The 17,436-nt window shown below is 39.4% G+C and overlaps 1 protein-coding gene across 5 annotated transcripts in view; it reads right to left on the bottom strand.

The window, feature by feature from the left end:
• The window catches only part of ACOXL (acyl-CoA oxidase like), a 326,290-nt gene that overhangs the window by 125,604 nt on the left and 183,250 nt on the right, over positions 1–17,436 (bottom strand). For all 5 annotated transcript variants that reach the window (XM_032843889.1, XM_032843891.1, XM_032843892.1 and 2 more), the window contains exon 13: positions 7,137–7,226. In XM_032843889.1, the coding sequence (XP_032699780.1) occupies positions 7,137–7,226 (90 nt within the window). The remainder of the gene's footprint in view (positions 1–7,136; positions 7,227–17,436) is intronic.

The raw sequence follows: 17,436 nt of genomic DNA, 5'->3' as shown, positions 1-17,436 counted from the left end.
AGCATGGAATATTTTTTTTATTTGTTGTGCCTTCTTTAAATTCTTTCATCAAAGTCATATAGTTATCAGTGTTCAGATGTTTTATTTATTTCTAGGTATTTTATTATCTTTGGTGCTATTATAAACAGGATTTCTTTCTTTACTTCTTTTTCAGATATTTTGTTGTTAGTGTACAGAAATGCAACTGGATTGTGTATGTTGATTTTGTAGCCAGTAACTTTACTAAATACATTTATTGGTTCTAGCAACTTTTGGCGGATTCTTTAGATTTCTATATACAAGATCACATCAACTGCAAACAGAAACATTATTTCTTCCTTTCCAATTTATATGCCTTTTCTTTTTCTTGCCTAATTTCTCCCGCAAGGACTTCCAGTGCTATGAAGAGTAAGAGTAGTGACAGTGGGCACCTTGTCTTGTTCCCGATTTTAGAGGAAAAGCTTTCAAACTTTCACTGTTGGGTATGTTACTGGTTTTTAGTCTCATAAAATTGGTTTTTAGTCTCATATAAAAAATATACAATTGGAAAAGATAGATGGTAGGATTTTGATCTTCTGAAATGTGCAAAGATTTGTTTTGTGACCTAACACACAATCTATTCTGGAGAATGTTCCATGTGCATATGTGAAGATTGCACATTCTGCTATTATTGGATGGAATGTTCTGTATATGTTATGTCCATTTGGTCTAAAGTATATTTCAAGTCTAAAGTTTCCCTATCACTTTTCCATCTGGATGATCTATCCATTACTGAAAGTGAGATATTAAAGTCGCCTACAATTATTGCACTATTTCTCCTTTCAGATCTATTAGTATTTGTTTAATATACTTAAGTAGTCCAATGTTGGTGCATTATATTTACAATTATTATAACCTTTTCATGAATTGACCCATTTATCATTATATAATGACCTTCTTTGTCTCTTGTTAGATTTTCTGACTTAAATTCTATTTTGTCTGATGTAAGTGTAGCTACCCTTGATCCCTTTTGGTTTCCATTTGGATGGAGTATCTTTTCCATCCCTTCATTGTGAGCCTGTTTGTGTCCTTAAAGTTGAAGTCAGTCTCTTATATACAGCATATAGTTGGGTATTGTTTTGTTTTTATTTTTATTCCATTTAGCCACTTTATACCTTTTGACGAGAGAATTTAATCCATCTAGATTTAAATAATTATTTATATGTAAGGATTTATTTACACTATTTTATTGTTTTCTGGCTCTTTTGTAGTTCCCTTGTTCCTTTTTTCCCCTCTTGCCATCTTCTTTTGTGATTTGATTATTTTCCATAAACATACACTTTGATTGTCTCTCCTTACTTTTTGTGTCTACTACAGTTTTTTGCTTTGTAATTATCATGGGTCTTACAGAATATACTGTTAAGATATAACAGTCTTTTTTGAGCTCCATCACATAAAAAATTCTACATCTTTATTCCTCCTCATTTTGTTTTTGAGGTCATAATTTACATCTTTTTATTTTGTGTATCCCTTAAAAAATTATTATAATTATTTTTAATAATTTGTCCTTTAACTTTTACACTAGGGTTGAATGTTTAACATATCACCATATTCCAGTATTAGGATATTCTAAATCTGGTTATATGCTTACTTTTACTATTGTGTTTTATATTTTCATATGTTTTCATGTTACTAATTAGCATCCTTTCATTTCAGCTTGAGGAACTCCTTTCATCATTTCTTGCAAGGCGGTCTAGTGGTGATGAACTCCCTCAGCTTTTATTGCTTGAGAAAGTCTATAACTCTCCTTCATTTTTGGAGAACAACTTTTTTTTTTTTAAAGATTTATTTATTTATTTATTTATTTGACAGAGAGAGAGAGAGAGAGCGAGAGCACAAGTAGGCAGAGAGGCAGGCAGAGAGAGAGGAGGAAACAGGCTCCCTGCCAGGCAGAGACCCTGATGCGGGGCTCGATCCCAAGACCCTGACACCATGACCTGAGCCGACTATTTAACCCACTGGGCCAACCAGGTGCCCCTGGAGAATAACTTTTTCAGGTTAAATATTTTTGTTTAGCAGGGTTTTGTTTTTTTTTCTTTTCTTTTCAGCATTTGAATATATCTTCTCACTCTCTATTGGCCTACAGAGTTTCTACTGAAAAATCCATTGACACCCTTATTGGAGGTTCTCTTGTATTTGAGGAATTTTTTTCTCTTGCTGCTTTTAAAATTCCTTGTCTTTTATTTTAGACAGTTTTATTATAATATACACTGAAGAAGATCTTTTTGAGTTGAAAGGTTTGGAGGGTTTATGAGCTTCATGAAGTTGGATATCCAAATCTCTCTCCAGAGTTGGGACATTCTCAACCATTATTTCTGTAATAAACTTTCTATTCCTTTCTCCCTCTCTCCTCCTTCTGAGATTCCAACATGCATAGATTGCTTTTCTTAATGGTGTCCCATAGTTCAGAGAGGCTTTCTTCATTCTTTTTCCTTCACTTTTCCTTTGTTCTCCTCTGACTGGATAATTTCAAATGAACTGTTTTCTTTTTCTCCTTCACAAATTCTTTTTCTGCTCAGTCAGGTCTGCTGTTAATTTTCTCTACTGCATCTTTCATTTCATTCACCGTGTTCCCCAACTACATAATTCCTATTTGATTCTTTTTAAAAAAAGATTTTATTTATTTATTTGAGAGAGAGAGAGAAATAGAGATAGCAAGAGAGAAAGCATGAACAGGGGGAGAGAGAGAAACAGACTCCCTGCTGAGCAGGGAGCCCAACCTGGGGCTCGATTCCAGGACCTTGGGATCATGACCTGAGCCAAAGGCAGATGCCCCTAGCCTAGGTGAGCGCCTAGGTGGCGCCCCTATTTGAGTCTTTTTAATGATTTCTATTTCTTTGTGAAATTTCTCATTTTTTAAATGTAGTGCTTTCCTGCTTTTATTGAATTATCTTTCTGGGTTTTCTTATAGTTCACTGTGCTTCCTTAAAACAACTATTTTGAATAGCTTATCAGGAAAATTGCAGATCTCCATTTCTTTGGAGTCAGTTACTAGAAAATCATTGTTTCCCTTTTGTGGTGTCACATATCTTTCATTTCTCATGTTCCTTGAAGTCTTGCATTGCTGTCTTCACATTTGAAGAATTCACCTCCTCTAGTCTTTACTGACTGGCTTTGGGAGAGAAATACCTTCCATCAGCCCTGTATGAATTCTGAGGCTTTCTCAGACCTTCTATGGATACACATGTTCCACACTTCTTATTCCCTCTTAGGGAATAGTTTCTAAGATTGTATGACTTCTTTTGATCCTACAAAAGCAGGATTAGTGCTTAAAGCTTTCTGTTTACTTCCCCCAGGGTGGTAGTGACTGCTCGAGTTTGTGTGCTTTCTTCCAATCTCACAGAGTCAGGTTGGCTTTCTGTATGTGTTCGCTAGCTGACTGTGAAGGCTGGCTCTGGCTGCCCTTGGGAATGAACCCTGATAACTGGCCATGGAGTAGTGACATGTGTGACTGAGGTATGTAGAGCACTGTGGGAGCCTGTGGACCAACATGGAGGATCTGTAAGTGGGGTGTCCCCTGTGGCTCATAAGTGGGTTTCCTAAAGGAGTCTGCAAAGCAGTTAGGAGATCCATGTCCAATCACTGTCCCCTGAGAGCTGTGGCTGCTATTCTCCCAGCTGCTCCTTGCACTCTATGTCATGTAACACACCTCAGAAATCTCAGTGAGAGGAGAAAGAAATGGGCCTCTTGGGCAGTGCCCCCAAACAACTGGGTAAGCTGGGTGCTCACTCGCATGCTCCCCACTCCCCCTGTGGGAGAAATCGCATGCCAAAAGGTCTCTCTTGTCACTGAGCTGTGCTGTCTTGAGGGAGGACTGACACAGGTAAAGTGAAACTGTTCCTTTTACCCTCTTCAATGCACCCAATCTCATTACTTTTTGCTCAAACGGTTGCTGGAACCTCACTGGACTTCTGGACTTACACAGAGGCACTATCATCCTTGGATGATTATCAGAATTGGTGTTCTTTGGGCATAAGATGGCAGAAAACTCCTATTTCACGATTTTGATGGTGTCTTAGAATAAGCTTGTCTGTGTCTACAGAAAACTTTGTTGTGATTTTGATGGGAATTTCATTAAATGTATAGATCAGTTTGAGCAGAATTGACATTTTCCTACACAGAGTCGTCCAACTGATGAATATAGTATGTCTCTCCATTTATCTAGGATTTTTTTATTTCTTTGAAGCATTTTGTAATTGTCAGCACATAGATCTTATGCATGTCTATTGGATTTACACTTAAGTATATCCTTTTCTTTGGAACAATTGTAAATGATATTGTGTGTTTAATTTCAGTTTTCACATCTGTTATTAGTACACAGAAATGAGATTGACTTTTGTGTATTGATCTTATATCCTGGAGTCTTACGAGCTCAGTTCTAAGAGTTTTGGGGTAGATTCCATGGATTTTTCTATGTAGATAATCACATAATGTGCAAACAGGGAAAGTTTTTATTTCTTCCCTCCTATTATCTATGTCTTTTAATTTCTTTTTCTTGCCTTATTGTACTGATATAACTTCTAGGTCTATGTTGAATAACAGTAGTGCCAGTGGACATCCTTGATTTGATCCTGCTTTTAGGAGGAAAGTATTCAGTATTTCACCAGTCAGCATGATGTTAGTTACATTTTTTGTACGTATTTTTTTATCAAGTTCAAAATTTCCCTCCTATTCCAGTTTGGTAAGATTTTGCATCAACATGTTGTCAAAAGCTTTAGGTGTATAAACCAATATGATCATGTGATTTTTTTCTCCTGTAGTCTGATGATATTATGAACTACATCAACTGATTTTTGAATGCTGAAGCAGTCTTGCCTATCAGGAATAAATACCATTTGGCTGTGGTGTATAATTATTTTTATACACTGTCAGATTCAATTTGTTAATATGTTGTTGAAGATTCCTACATCTAAATTTATAGGAGTTATTGATATGTAGTCTTCCCTTTTTTGTAGTATCTATTTTTGGTATCAGAGTAACACAAACTATATAAAATGAATTGGGGGGACCTTGGTGGTTCAGCTGGTTAAACATTCCACTCTTGATTTCGGCTCAGGTCATGATATCATGGCCATGAAATCGAGTACCACGTTGGGCTCTGTGCTACTCTCTCTACCTCTGCCCCTTCCCCAGCTCATGCATGCTCTCTATCTATAAAAAAAATATTAAAATAAAAAAATGATTTGGGAAGTGTTTTCTTCTCTTCTATTTTCTGGGAGAGACTGCATAAAATTCTTCCTTAAGTGTTTCATAAGTTCTCCAATGAAACCTTGGCCCAGAGATTTCTTTGGGGGAAGCATTTTATTATTATTAAAAATTCAATTTCTGTAAGATTATAGGACTATTCAGGTTGACTATTCAAGTTGGTTAGATCTGGGTGTTTGCAATTTTGGGGAATTGGTCAATCTGACTAAGTCATCAAATTTATTAACGTAAAGTTATTTTCTAGTGTTCCTTCATCATTTTCTTAGTTCCTCCAAGATACCCATTCTCATTCCTAATATTGGTGACTTGAGTCTTCTCATTTTTTTAGCAGACCTCCTGGGTCAGTCTAGTTGAAGACTTTCATTCTAGTTGTAGAGGTGGGGGCTCAACTCTCCACTGGATCCTGCTGATACTGGGGTAAGGGTTAAGAGTACTGGTGATCTGTTTCACCTTACAACAGTCTTGTTGCTGCTGAGTAGAAGTGGAGGCTTAGCTTACCAATGGGCCCTGCTGACATTACCCTGATGAAAATCTAAGTTCTACTAGGCGGGGTAGAAGATTAGTTCCCTGCTCAGCCCCACCAATAGCACCACATTGAGTAACGGGAGTGTTACCACCGGCTACCAGTGTCTGATTACTTGCCATGGATCAGAAGTCAGGTGAAAGATCAGTTCCTGCCAGGTCCTGCTGAAACTGGTGTATGTGTGCGTGTGTTCAGTTTTTCCATTTTCTTTGACTGATGTACAGAGAATAGAGCTAGAAAGGTTTTTGTTTTGTTTGTTTGTTTGTTTTTAATCATTAGGCCACCATCTTCCCTGTCCTTTGGGTAGGGAGAACAAGGTTTTTCTTGGTTTGTCTATACCTATTAGAGATTCAGGGCATACATATATGCTCTTACCCAGGATATATGGAAGGCAATAAGGAAACCCAGACAACTTGCTGCCTTTCCCTTCCTCCGGTTGCAAGCTCCCTAGGCAACCTGTCTTTGTCTTTCTCCCTTTCAGAGGTTTCCTATGCTCATTTGTTGTGTTATGTCCAAAGTGTTCGTTTATTAAGAGGGAGGACCTGGGAGGAATAGGGCCATTCCATCCTAGCAGAATCAGGAGTCCCTGTTTTCTTTTTGTAAAAATACCAAATTGTAATCCCATTGTATATATAGTTTTATATCATTTTTACTTATCATATCTTAAGTTTTTAATTTCTGTAATAAATCCTTTAAGTACAATTTTAAAAGCTATATAATTCCCCATTGAGTGGCCAGAACATGATTTACATAATCATTTTCATATTGTTGAAAATTTAGATTCCAACATTATTGCTAAAATAAATAATGTACTAATGAAAACGTTTATGCCCTGAAGTTCTTCTGTATTTAGGATTATTATCTTAGATAGTCCCAGACGTGGAATCATGCACAGCCTAATAGCAACATGGAAGAGTGCCTCTTTTGTTCTCACCAACACTGGGACTTCGACATGCTCTTAAACATGAGCCAATTTGTTGGAGAAAACAGCAGTGTGGTACGCCCTCATCTGCATGTCTCTGATCACCAGGGAGCTTGGTCAATTGTCCTCCTTTTATAACCTGCCTTTTCATGCCTTTCTCCTGTTCATCTTCTGGGTCCTCAAGTATTCTTTTGGAATAAACTTCCAGCAGAAGGATCTGACTAAAACTGGTTGAAGTTTTCTTCAACCAAGAAAGATATAGGGCAATGTCAAAGATAAGCTAGGAGAGAAATAATTTAATCCTCTGTTCAACTACTGCAAAAATCAAGGGCTTAACAGGAAAACACCTGCCAATTAAATGAAGGCATCAGATGAAGATGAAACATATGAAACACTTCAGATTTCTGGATAACTCTTGATCTTGAAAAGTATGCCGTTTAAGAAGAATAAACATTTCCTGAATCTTACCTGCAGCATAACAACATTGTCACCTTCAAAAGTCACAAACACATCTGTGTCGCATTTTAGGCCTGAGATTCGGTTTTCCATCATGTAACCCTATTGCAGAAAAAAGAAAAGAAACATATTTCAAATTTCCAATTCCACCATTATAAAGGATGAACATTTTCTTTGAAATTAAACAAAAACACAGAAAATGGAAAAGAATAAAATAACTATAGTTTTTCTGCCCAGAATAACCATTCTAAGAATTTTGAGCCATCACACTTGCTTTTGATCCAGAAATATTTTTGTGGATTTGCCTTCATTATTAGTAACCATTTGAAAACGGTCATGTTGCATTTTTCCGAAATAGTTCAACAAATTGTGCTGATTTTTTTTTCTCTCTTCCAAATCTTGTGAATTCTAATAAATGTCAAGAAATTAGTGATTTCGTCCTAAAATACGCAGGAGAATGATGCCTCCTCAACCCCATCCCCATCCCTATCAAAATTAGCACATGTACCTGGTTCTTGGGACACAACATAAAAATCTTAAATTGCCACTCTGCATATTAATATCATTAAACACTTTGCATCATAAATTCACGCTCTAGTTTCCAGCTAGTTTTTTTCTTTTTCTTTCTTTCTTTTCTTTTTTTTTTTTTTTTTACTTCCTGAAATCCTTATTTAAATGGCAGTAGCCTGCTGCTCATTTTCAAAGTGTTGACAGTATTTCTGCACACAAACTGGGAGAAGCAGCTGCTCAAGGGAAAGTCGATCAGCCCCAGGCAAAATGTGGAGCAGCAAAGTTTGCCTTTGTTTGGCCTCAGGCCCTTCCCCTTCTGAAGGCCCCAGCGCTGTATTTCTTCCAGTTCGTTGCTCTCCCCATTAAATTCCCAAAATCTTTCCCACTCTCGAAATCTGCTTCCACAAATCAATCCTGCCTAAGTAAGTTATAGCAGAGGTGACTGTCACGCTACTTCTCCCAGGAGTATTTGTAGTTAGCACGGCAGCTCTGAAGAAGGAAAGACAAGATTTAGCCCCTGCTGAAATCTTCAAGTCACACAGAGCCTCACAGAATGGTGCTCCCATGGGCAGGCAGACACTCCTATCTCAAGACACCTTAACACCCTGGAGGACCACCTTTATTTCTGAAAATGGCCATTTGAGTCAGAAAAGCCAGAACTTCCAGGGACCTGCTGCCTGCGGAGCCCTGAAGTCCCCGAGCATCAGTGCTTTGTGGCCCAAGAGCCTTCCTCTGAGGTCCCTACTTTCCCTCCCCATCCCCCCCAGTCATGGCGGCCGTCTGGGCAGGCCAAACTGAGTGTTCTCATCTGCGGGAATACTTAATTACTTTTGTAAATGTAAACAGGGTTTATGTATGGAAAAATAAATCAGTAGCATTTCCAATCTCCCCCAATCTTGTGCCATAACCACAGGGTTAAACCCACCCCACAGGCAGACCACATGAAATCAGGTTCTGACTGAATGTGACCAGAGCCCAGAGTGCTTCCCGGCCACAAGGCCATAGCTGACTCATTTTCATCATCGTTGTGCTACCATTGATTGAATACCACCACAAGCCAGATTCTGGACTGAGTGTTTTACCAAAAGAAACCTCACCTGTTAATCCACGTAATCCCCTTCATTCTGACAACAGCTATGTGAGGTAGGCATGACCCCATTTTACAGATGAAGAAAGGGAGGCTTGAGAGCTATGTCAGAATGATCTTGAATCTATCAAGTTCTGGTGTGGAAAATATTAACACTACAGATACCACCTCAGTGTTAGGAAGAACATTCGTACTTAAGGGGCATAGCGGCTAAGTGCTCAAAATAAGGATTTTGAAGAAACAAAATACTTTTTCTTTTGGCGCTTTGCTCTGGTCTCCCCGAGTAGGGATGGAAGTGCCTGGTTCTTTGTTGTTCTCTGACTCTTCCGAATTTGTACACACTCTGTCCTGGGGGAAACCAGGACCACCAGGACTTTAAAATGACCTGAAAGATAATTTACTTAAAATGCAGCAAAATCAGCAAACAAATAACAACAGTCTCTCAGGGAATGTGCAAGGGAGTCCTGTGAACATACAGATGCTCTATCTTAGGTTCGTTCTTCCAATACAGTGTAATTGATTTCTCTTCTAGATGGCGAAACTCAACCTTGAACCCTTCTTCATGTCTGAATATTGAGTAAAACCACATGATTGCTTTCATGAAGATTCCAGACTCTCCAGGGCCCAGACTCAGAAGAGGTACAAGGCACACAGCCTTCACAGAGCTTGTAGACAGCTGAAAACAAAACAGCCAAGAGAAAACCCAAAGCCAACCACGTGCAAGGCACGGCTATGGCTGACACATTGCTTCCAATCTCCCGAAACCACCAAGGGCATAGTTATGATCTAATTTCCTTAGAAAAGGTCAGAGAAGGCTATCCTCATAAAAATCTAAATCTTTGAAATATCTGGGGTGACCCATTGAGGAACTAACAATGCTCAAGTCCCAGGTATCTGAGTTCTGTGTGAATGTGCACACAAGTTTAGAGGAAAGACACACAACCCAGAGAGTTACTGAATGCAGACCTGCAGCCATCTTCTGATGGCTGATCCTTCTTGAGGACTTAAATTCTAAATTTGGATCCCTGAACTCTTTGGGGGGGACAAATGATTATAAACTGTGTGTGTGTGTGTGTGTGTGTGTGTGTGTGATTTTCTAATTAAAAATGAACTTGGTTTTTAAATTAATTACTAAAAGCAGTACAAAAGCATTATTTAAAAAAATGAGAACAGAGAGGAAAAACCCACAAAAAAAGAAAAAATAAAGTGATTTGTAATCTCATGATGTAGGACATAAAAGGGTAACTGGGAAAGAAAGACCCCAGGAAAAAGGCTTGGAATAGGAGCTGAGATTACAAGGACAGAGGTAAGTGTTGAGAAGAGAAAGGTGGGGAGGGACTGGGAAACCAGAAGGGCAGATCTGGGTTAAGGGAACCATGGAGTGTTCCAGAGGGAGGAGGATATTGATTGAACATGTTGGAGTTAGAAAAGACTGAGGAATGATTCGGGTGTGAGAAAGCCAGAATCAGTGAGCAAGACAGGAAAGTGAGAGTGCTGGATTTAGGGAAAGAGGAAATCTGTTAACCTCATAGGCACCCACAGCACCCATGGGTGGCAAGCTGGGGGGCAATCCTGGGCTCTGCAGCCTGAGACGTTTCCACATCAGGTCACGACCCAGCAGTTGTTACCTCCACAAGGCTTTATAAACCAGCACCACAGGATGTGTCAAGAAAAGGGACAGTCACGGTCATTACTGAGAACCAATTCTATGTTCTGTGTTACATCCAATATTTCATTTCCACCCTTCACAACGACATCTCAGCACCCCTGTTTGGGGATGAGAAAGTTGAGAGTCAGTGAGGTTTTCTGACCCTGCTCCTGCCACAGTGGCTTCTGGCCCACCCCCTGGGGTTTTTCAGTGTTGTTCCCCTGTCTGGAGCAATGCCCCCAGATCTCCATGGGGGCTCTCTTTCCTCTCATTTCTGTCTCTGGTCCAAAGTTCCCACTGCCAGGAGGCCATCCCTGGTCCTTCTGTCCGAAACGGCTGCCCTGCCCGCCACCTTTTCTCCCTATCTCTTCACCTCAATTAATTTTTTTTTATAGCATTTCCAGGTATCTTTCTAAGCAGAGGACATTTGTGCACAGACACACAAAGAAGGAAGACCATGTAAAGACACAGGGAGGAGAAGACAATCACAAACCAAACAGAGAAGCCTCAGAAGCAACACACCCTGCCAACCCCCAATTTGGACTTTTAGCCTCTAGGACTGTGAGAAAATAAATTTCTGTTTTTCAAGGCCCTCAGTCAGAGGTATTTTGTGATGGCAGTCGGCGCGGACTAACTCAGAGCGCGGCCGCGCGTGTGCATACACACACGGAGATAAATCAATGCGAACGGCTTCTCTAACAGAAGTAAATCCTCTGGAGTCTAAGGAAATCCTCCTCTAAGCCATTATCTCGAGGGGCTCAACAGCACCTTGGAAAATGGAATGGCAGTCCCATAAGCTTTTTTTTCCCCCCACATTGGACTCCTAAGGAAGGGCATTTGCTTATACATTTCTGGCTGGAGTAGGGAAGCAGATGAGGAAAAAAGAGGGACGTGAGGGAAGAAACAGGTTTCATCCCCCCGAAAGTGAATAATATTTTCCATTAGCTTATTTCACTCTTAATTTAAAAAAGAAACATAGAATAGACAGAGGGAACTCTAAACTGCACGCTCCCAAAGCCAACAGAATCCTCAGGGGGTCATGCAGCCCAGAATCTGGTCTCCCCGAAGAAAGAGCACACCGGGTAGATGTGTTACTCTATCTCTGCCTTCTGGGTTACATTGAGCCTCTTAGCAAGTAATTGTGAATGTCATTAAGGTTGTGTCCCCTTTCAGTAAGAGCCCCATGCAACATATTTTATGATTCAAGCTTTGTACATTGAAAGTTTCATATTTTCCTGCTGTTTTTAACATCTCTGAATTTTTTTTTTACTGTATGATTACATTTAATAAATGGATCAGAACAAATTAGAAACAGGCTTTCTTCCCTCCTTTTAAACAAATTGAGGGTAAATTTTGTTAATTTGAAGAAGAAGAAACAGACAAAGTCAATCTTATTTTCAATTTGTTAGGGGAGGGTCGATCAGAAATACAGACACTGACCCACCCAGCAGGAAGGACCGTGTCGTAGAGTTGTGTTAATTTATACCTGTGTATCTCCACCACCCCAAATGGGGCAGAGCCTGTACACATGGACAGCTGACATGTGTGAGATTCACTGCACCCTTTCCTGAGACAGCTGTGGTCTGAGTGGAGTCTTCTGACAGCCAAAGTTCAAGCCCGAACAGATGACGGATGTTCTTATGGAAGTGATGACAAGTCGTCCTGCCCTGCCCTGTTTGCTTTGAGGTGACCCTGCATTGTCAGGGCTTATGAAATGGGGAGAGTGGGTGGGAGGAAATTCATTCGTGGGTCCTGTCACCAAATGTATAGTGAGAGTCTCAAGCCTCAGGTACTATGCTATGCACTGCAACCAAAGACACAACCCCCTCCTCAGAAGAGAGATAGGTGTTGCTCAGGTAGACAAATAAAATAGGTAATTAAAAAATCTGTGTTAAGTGCCAAAAAGGAGACAATCAGGGTTCCGTGGGAAAAATGTAACAAGAGAGAATTCTTCTAACCTAGATGCCAAAGAATGTTTTCAGAGGCTTGTTTAACTTGGAACCTTAAAGAAGAGAAGTCAGCAAAGCAGTGGGAGAAAGCAGTGGGAGAAAGCTTGCACCCTGAGGCCACGAAGGAGCACAGAAAGTTCGGGGACTGGAAAGAAGGCTGAGTTGGAGGTGGTAAGTTGTGGGAGAGTGGCCCAAAGATAAGGTGGAAGAGGTAGACAGGGTTCCAGTGACTCAGGAGCCATTTGGGGATTCATTTTAGGTTAGCAGAGGTACAAAGTCATAAAAGAATTTTGAGCTTTGGAGTAAGATGACCTGTGATTTTAAAAGACGACGATAGCACCGAGTGAGCATAGCCCATAGCAGGCAAGAGAGAAGTTGGACAATTGGTGGAAGAGACATGGCGTCATGGAGGTAGAGGGAGAGGGCCTCAGAGGGTTGAGTATGTGCATGAGAAGGACGAAGTCTGGGCCACATGAATGGTATGTGTATGGTGGGGTGTCTACTGAGTTAGAGAATCCTAGAGCAGGAGGATGTTTGAGTGAAAGAACAAACATTCATATCTGTCAATACTCGGTGTGAGAGAGTCCGTGAGCTATCCAAGAAGACTGGTCAAAGTGAAAGTTGGATACGAGACTCTGGACATGTGAAAAGATGTCTGGAATGGAGATGTAAATTAGAAAGCCCTCACCATACAGGTAGTATTTAGAACCTCAGGAAAAGACAGAATCATCAAGAGTGTGAATACACAGAGAAGAGAGAACTTAGGCTCACGTTCTAGAAAATGCCAAATTCAGAAGCACACAGAGGCATAGTGGCAGAGGATACTAAGAAGATAAAGAAACAGGAAGAAAGTCAGAGAGTATGGTGTCCCAAAGGCTGAGAGAGAGTGTGTCTGTGAGGGAGAGGTCTGTTGTGAAGAGTGCTTCTGAGCACTCAGACAAGTGAGGACTGAGGAGTCCTTTGGACTGAGCCACAGGGAATCAACAGCCACTGGACTAAAACTGTTTAGGTAGCATGGAGCAGGGGAAGCCAGATTTGTCTCCGGCAATATGGCAGACTAGATATTTTTTTTAAAAACTCTCCAGTGGAGGGGTGCCTGGGTGGCTCAGTTGGTTAAAACTCTGACTCTTGGTTTTGGCTCAGGTCATGATCTCAGGGTCTTAAGATTGAGCCCCATGTGGGGGTCTGTGCCCAGCACAGAGTCTGTCTCTGTCCCTCTGCCCCTCCCCCTGCTCTCTCTCAAATAAATAAATAAATAAAATACCTTTTAAAAACCCTCTCTGGTAGAAATTAAAAAAAAATGTGCTCATAAAATATTTTTTAAAAATCATTTTGAATACATAGTTAAGCTAATAAAGAGAAGTACTCCCAGGCTGAACACATTGAGAAAGGATGGACTCCGAAAGCGTAGCAGGTGTTGAAGCCAGATAAGAGGTTATATAAAGACACCTACACAAACATGGTCTCCTGGAAAAGAGCGCCTACCATGGGCAAAGTAAGAAAACATCACCATTCAACCAAGAACATAACAAGGAAATTGGGTAGTCTCAGCTCTGGCTGTGGGTGGAAAGAAACATCTTTCCTTGGAGTTTTCAACTATGCCTGCATTTAGGTGACTCCGGGACCAGAATCCATACTTACCATGAGGCCCTCAGAGCCCCAAACAGAAGAGCCAACTTAAAGTGGGTTGTTTATACAAACGACTAACAGACACATGAAAAAATGTTCATCACTAGCCGTCAGGGAGATTCAAATCAAAACCACATTGAGATACCACCTTACACCAGTTAGAATGGCCAAAATTAACAAGACAGTAAACAACAAGTGTTGGAGAGGATGTGGAGAAAGGGGAACCCTCTTCCACTGTTGGTGGGAATGTAAGTTGGTGCAGCCACTTTGGAAGACTGTGGAGATTCCTTAAGAAATTAAAAATAGAACTACCCTATGACCTTGCAATTGCACTACTGTGTATTTACACCAAAGATACAGATGTAGTGAAAAAAAGGGCCATCTATACTCCAATGTTCATAGCAGCAACGGCCACAGTCGCCAAACTGTGGAAAGAACCAAGATGCCTTTCAATGGACGAATGGATAAAGAAGATGTGGTCCATATATACAATGGAGTATTATGCCTCCATCAGAAAGGATGAATACCCAACTTTTGTTTCAACATGGATGGGACTGGAGGAGATTATGCTGAGTGAAAGAAGTCAAGCAAAGAGAGTCAATTATCATATGGTTTTGCCTATTTGTGGAGCATAAGGAATAACACAAAGGACATTGGGTGAAGGAGAGAAGTGATTTGGGGGAAATCGGAGGGGGAGATGAACCATGAGAGACTATGGACTCTGAAAAACAATCTGAGGGTTTTGGAGGGGTGGAGGGTGGGAGGTTGGGTGAGCCTGGTGGTGCGTATTATGGAGGGCACGTATTGCATGGAGCATTGGGTGTGGTGCATAAACAATGAATTCTGGAACACTGAAAATAAATTTTAAAAATAAATAAATAATTTTAAAAATAAATAAAAATAAAGTGGGTTGTTTAAAGCTGGTATCTTCAGGCCACTGGCAAAGGTAAATGCAGATCCTTACTGGCCTGAAAGAACTATCAAGATAAAGTTCCAAATATCATGAGCTCAATTAAAAAAAAATCACAAGGAAAAATAAAGAAATATCAGAAGAGATAGACAACAATAAAATCAGACCTGCAAAGGTGGCACATACTCATATTAGCCTAAAATACCTACAAGTAGATAAGGACATGGAGAGACAGTATACAAAATAACAATGGCCTAAAATTTTCCAAAATGATCAAGTGACATAAATCCACATATCAGAAAAACTCAACCTCAAATAGGGAAAACATAAAAACAAATTAATACTTAGGCACATTACAGTAAAACCATAGATCACCAAAAAATAAAATATCTTAAAAGAAGCAGAGACCCTCCCCCCAATAGACTGCCATGAAAAATTACAATTAGACAGACGGTTGATTCCTCAACAACCAGGGAATCCAGAATAATATTTAAAATTTCAAAGTACTGAGAGATATAGCTGTCAATCATGAATTCTCTACTTAACAGTACTTCATCTTTTAAGACTGAGCATATAATAAAGACATACTCAGACAAATAAAACTTAGGTTTACCACTACAGACCCAGACTAAATGGTATTCTGACAAAGGTACTCCAGGAATAAGAACAATGGCTAAAGAGATGCCAGAGGAATTGTAAGCAAAGATGCCAGTAGAAGGCACTAGTTCTAAAGAAACCCTGGTTACCACATAATAATAAGTACAAAGGCTAATTGGTATAATTAAAATATGCAGTACTGAAGTAATGGACATGGTAGCACAGAGGGTGAGAGTTGGGTAGGGAAAGCAATCTAAGCCCTGTGTTGTTTGAAGAAAAGAAAGATGATCATTAACTTCAGACTTTGTATGATAAATGTGCATATTAAAATTAGAGTGGCCAGAGTCGGGGCAGATGGGTGGCTCTGTCGGTTAAGCATCCAACTCTTGATTTCAGCTCAGGTCATGATCTCAGGGTTGTGGGACTGAACCTACCATAACAGAGGGAGAGTTTAGCCCAGGCAATAATTGATAGGTCAGACACACCAGAACCTCAGTAAGAATAGAGAATATTTGAATAATGCCATTAATAAACTTGCTTATTGGTTACATTTAAAACCCTACATCCAATTACTGAACACACATTCCCTTGAGGCATACAAGGGAATTGAGCCCATGATATTTGGAATGTTATCTTGATAGTTCTTTCAGGCCAGTAAGGATCTGTGTTTCCATGTGTGCTTCGAGGGAAGTAGGCCATAACCAAATTCAAAGAATTGTATCCCATTGGCCATTTTCTCTGACTACTATGGAATTAAGTAGAAAAATCAATTTAGTGATGATTATTATTATCACAAAAAACCAATGAGAACTGTTATTAAGAAGGCACTATTGCACAGTGGTTATATCCTGTGGCCAAACTGGCTGGGTTTAAATCTTGGCTCTGCCAGTGCAGGAGCTGTGTAATTTGGGGTCAATTGCTTACATTCTTAGTGCCTCATTCTTCACATACATAATATTGAGGTTATAATAGTATAACTTTGTGGGGTTGTTGTGAGGATTATATACGTTAATCAATTTAAATGTGAAGATTGGGGCTTGACACATAGAAAGAATTCATCAAAGTTAGCTATTCTTTTAAAAAAAAGCACTAGACATTAGGAAATTTTAAAATATACTTGATTCCTGGGTCAAATAAGTCACAATGGAAATTAAAATATACTTAGAACTGATCAACAGAAAATCTTATTTATCAAATTGTGGTTGAACCAGTCAAAGCAGTATTTAAAAAGTAATGTTACAACTTTAAATGTTTATAACAGAAAAGGAGAAACCATAAAAATTAATGAGATAATATCCAAACTAAGGTACTAGAAGAACAGCAGGAAAATACACACAAAAAAAGTAGAGTAGAATTAATAAGAAAGATAAAAATCAATTAAATAGAAAAACCAGATGCAATCTGGACAGGATCAACAGAACCAAAATTTATTATTTGAAAAAAATACAAAAATAAAACCCAAGATAGGAGTTGGGAAAAAGAAAGAATATTAGGAATAGCAAAGGAAACATAGCTAGAGATACAGCAGGGATGGAAAAGATAAAAGAATATTATGAACTTACACCCATAATTTTTAAAACTAAGAATAAATGGAAAAATTTCTGGAAAAATATAAATCATAAAAACAGTCTCAAGAGGAAAAGAAGATCTTTGTAGCTGTAACCACTAAAGAAAGAGAATCAATCATTTAAAATGTTCCCAGAGATAAACCACAGACCTTATACAGCTTTACAGGTATTAGTACCAAATATTCGAGGAAGAGATAATTCAATTTTACACAAACTCTCTGAGAAAATAGAAAACAAGGAACACCCCTTCCCAAAGGCATTTAATGAAAGTGATATAACTTTAACATCCAGATAGGACAGGGGCAGTACTAGACAGGAAAGATACAAGCCAACCTCACTTGTTACTATAGACGGAAAAATCCTAAATTAATCTCAGCAGACAGAACCAACAGTGTATTAAACACACACACACAC

Source organism: Lontra canadensis, unplaced genomic scaffold (assembly GCF_010015895.1).
Source record: "Lontra canadensis isolate GAN:19392208 unplaced genomic scaffold, GSC_riverotter_1.0 scaffold144, whole genome shotgun sequence".
Lineage (NCBI taxonomy): Eukaryota > Metazoa > Chordata > Mammalia > Carnivora > Mustelidae > Lontra > Lontra canadensis.
This window is presented reverse-complemented; position numbering and strand designations above follow the sequence as displayed.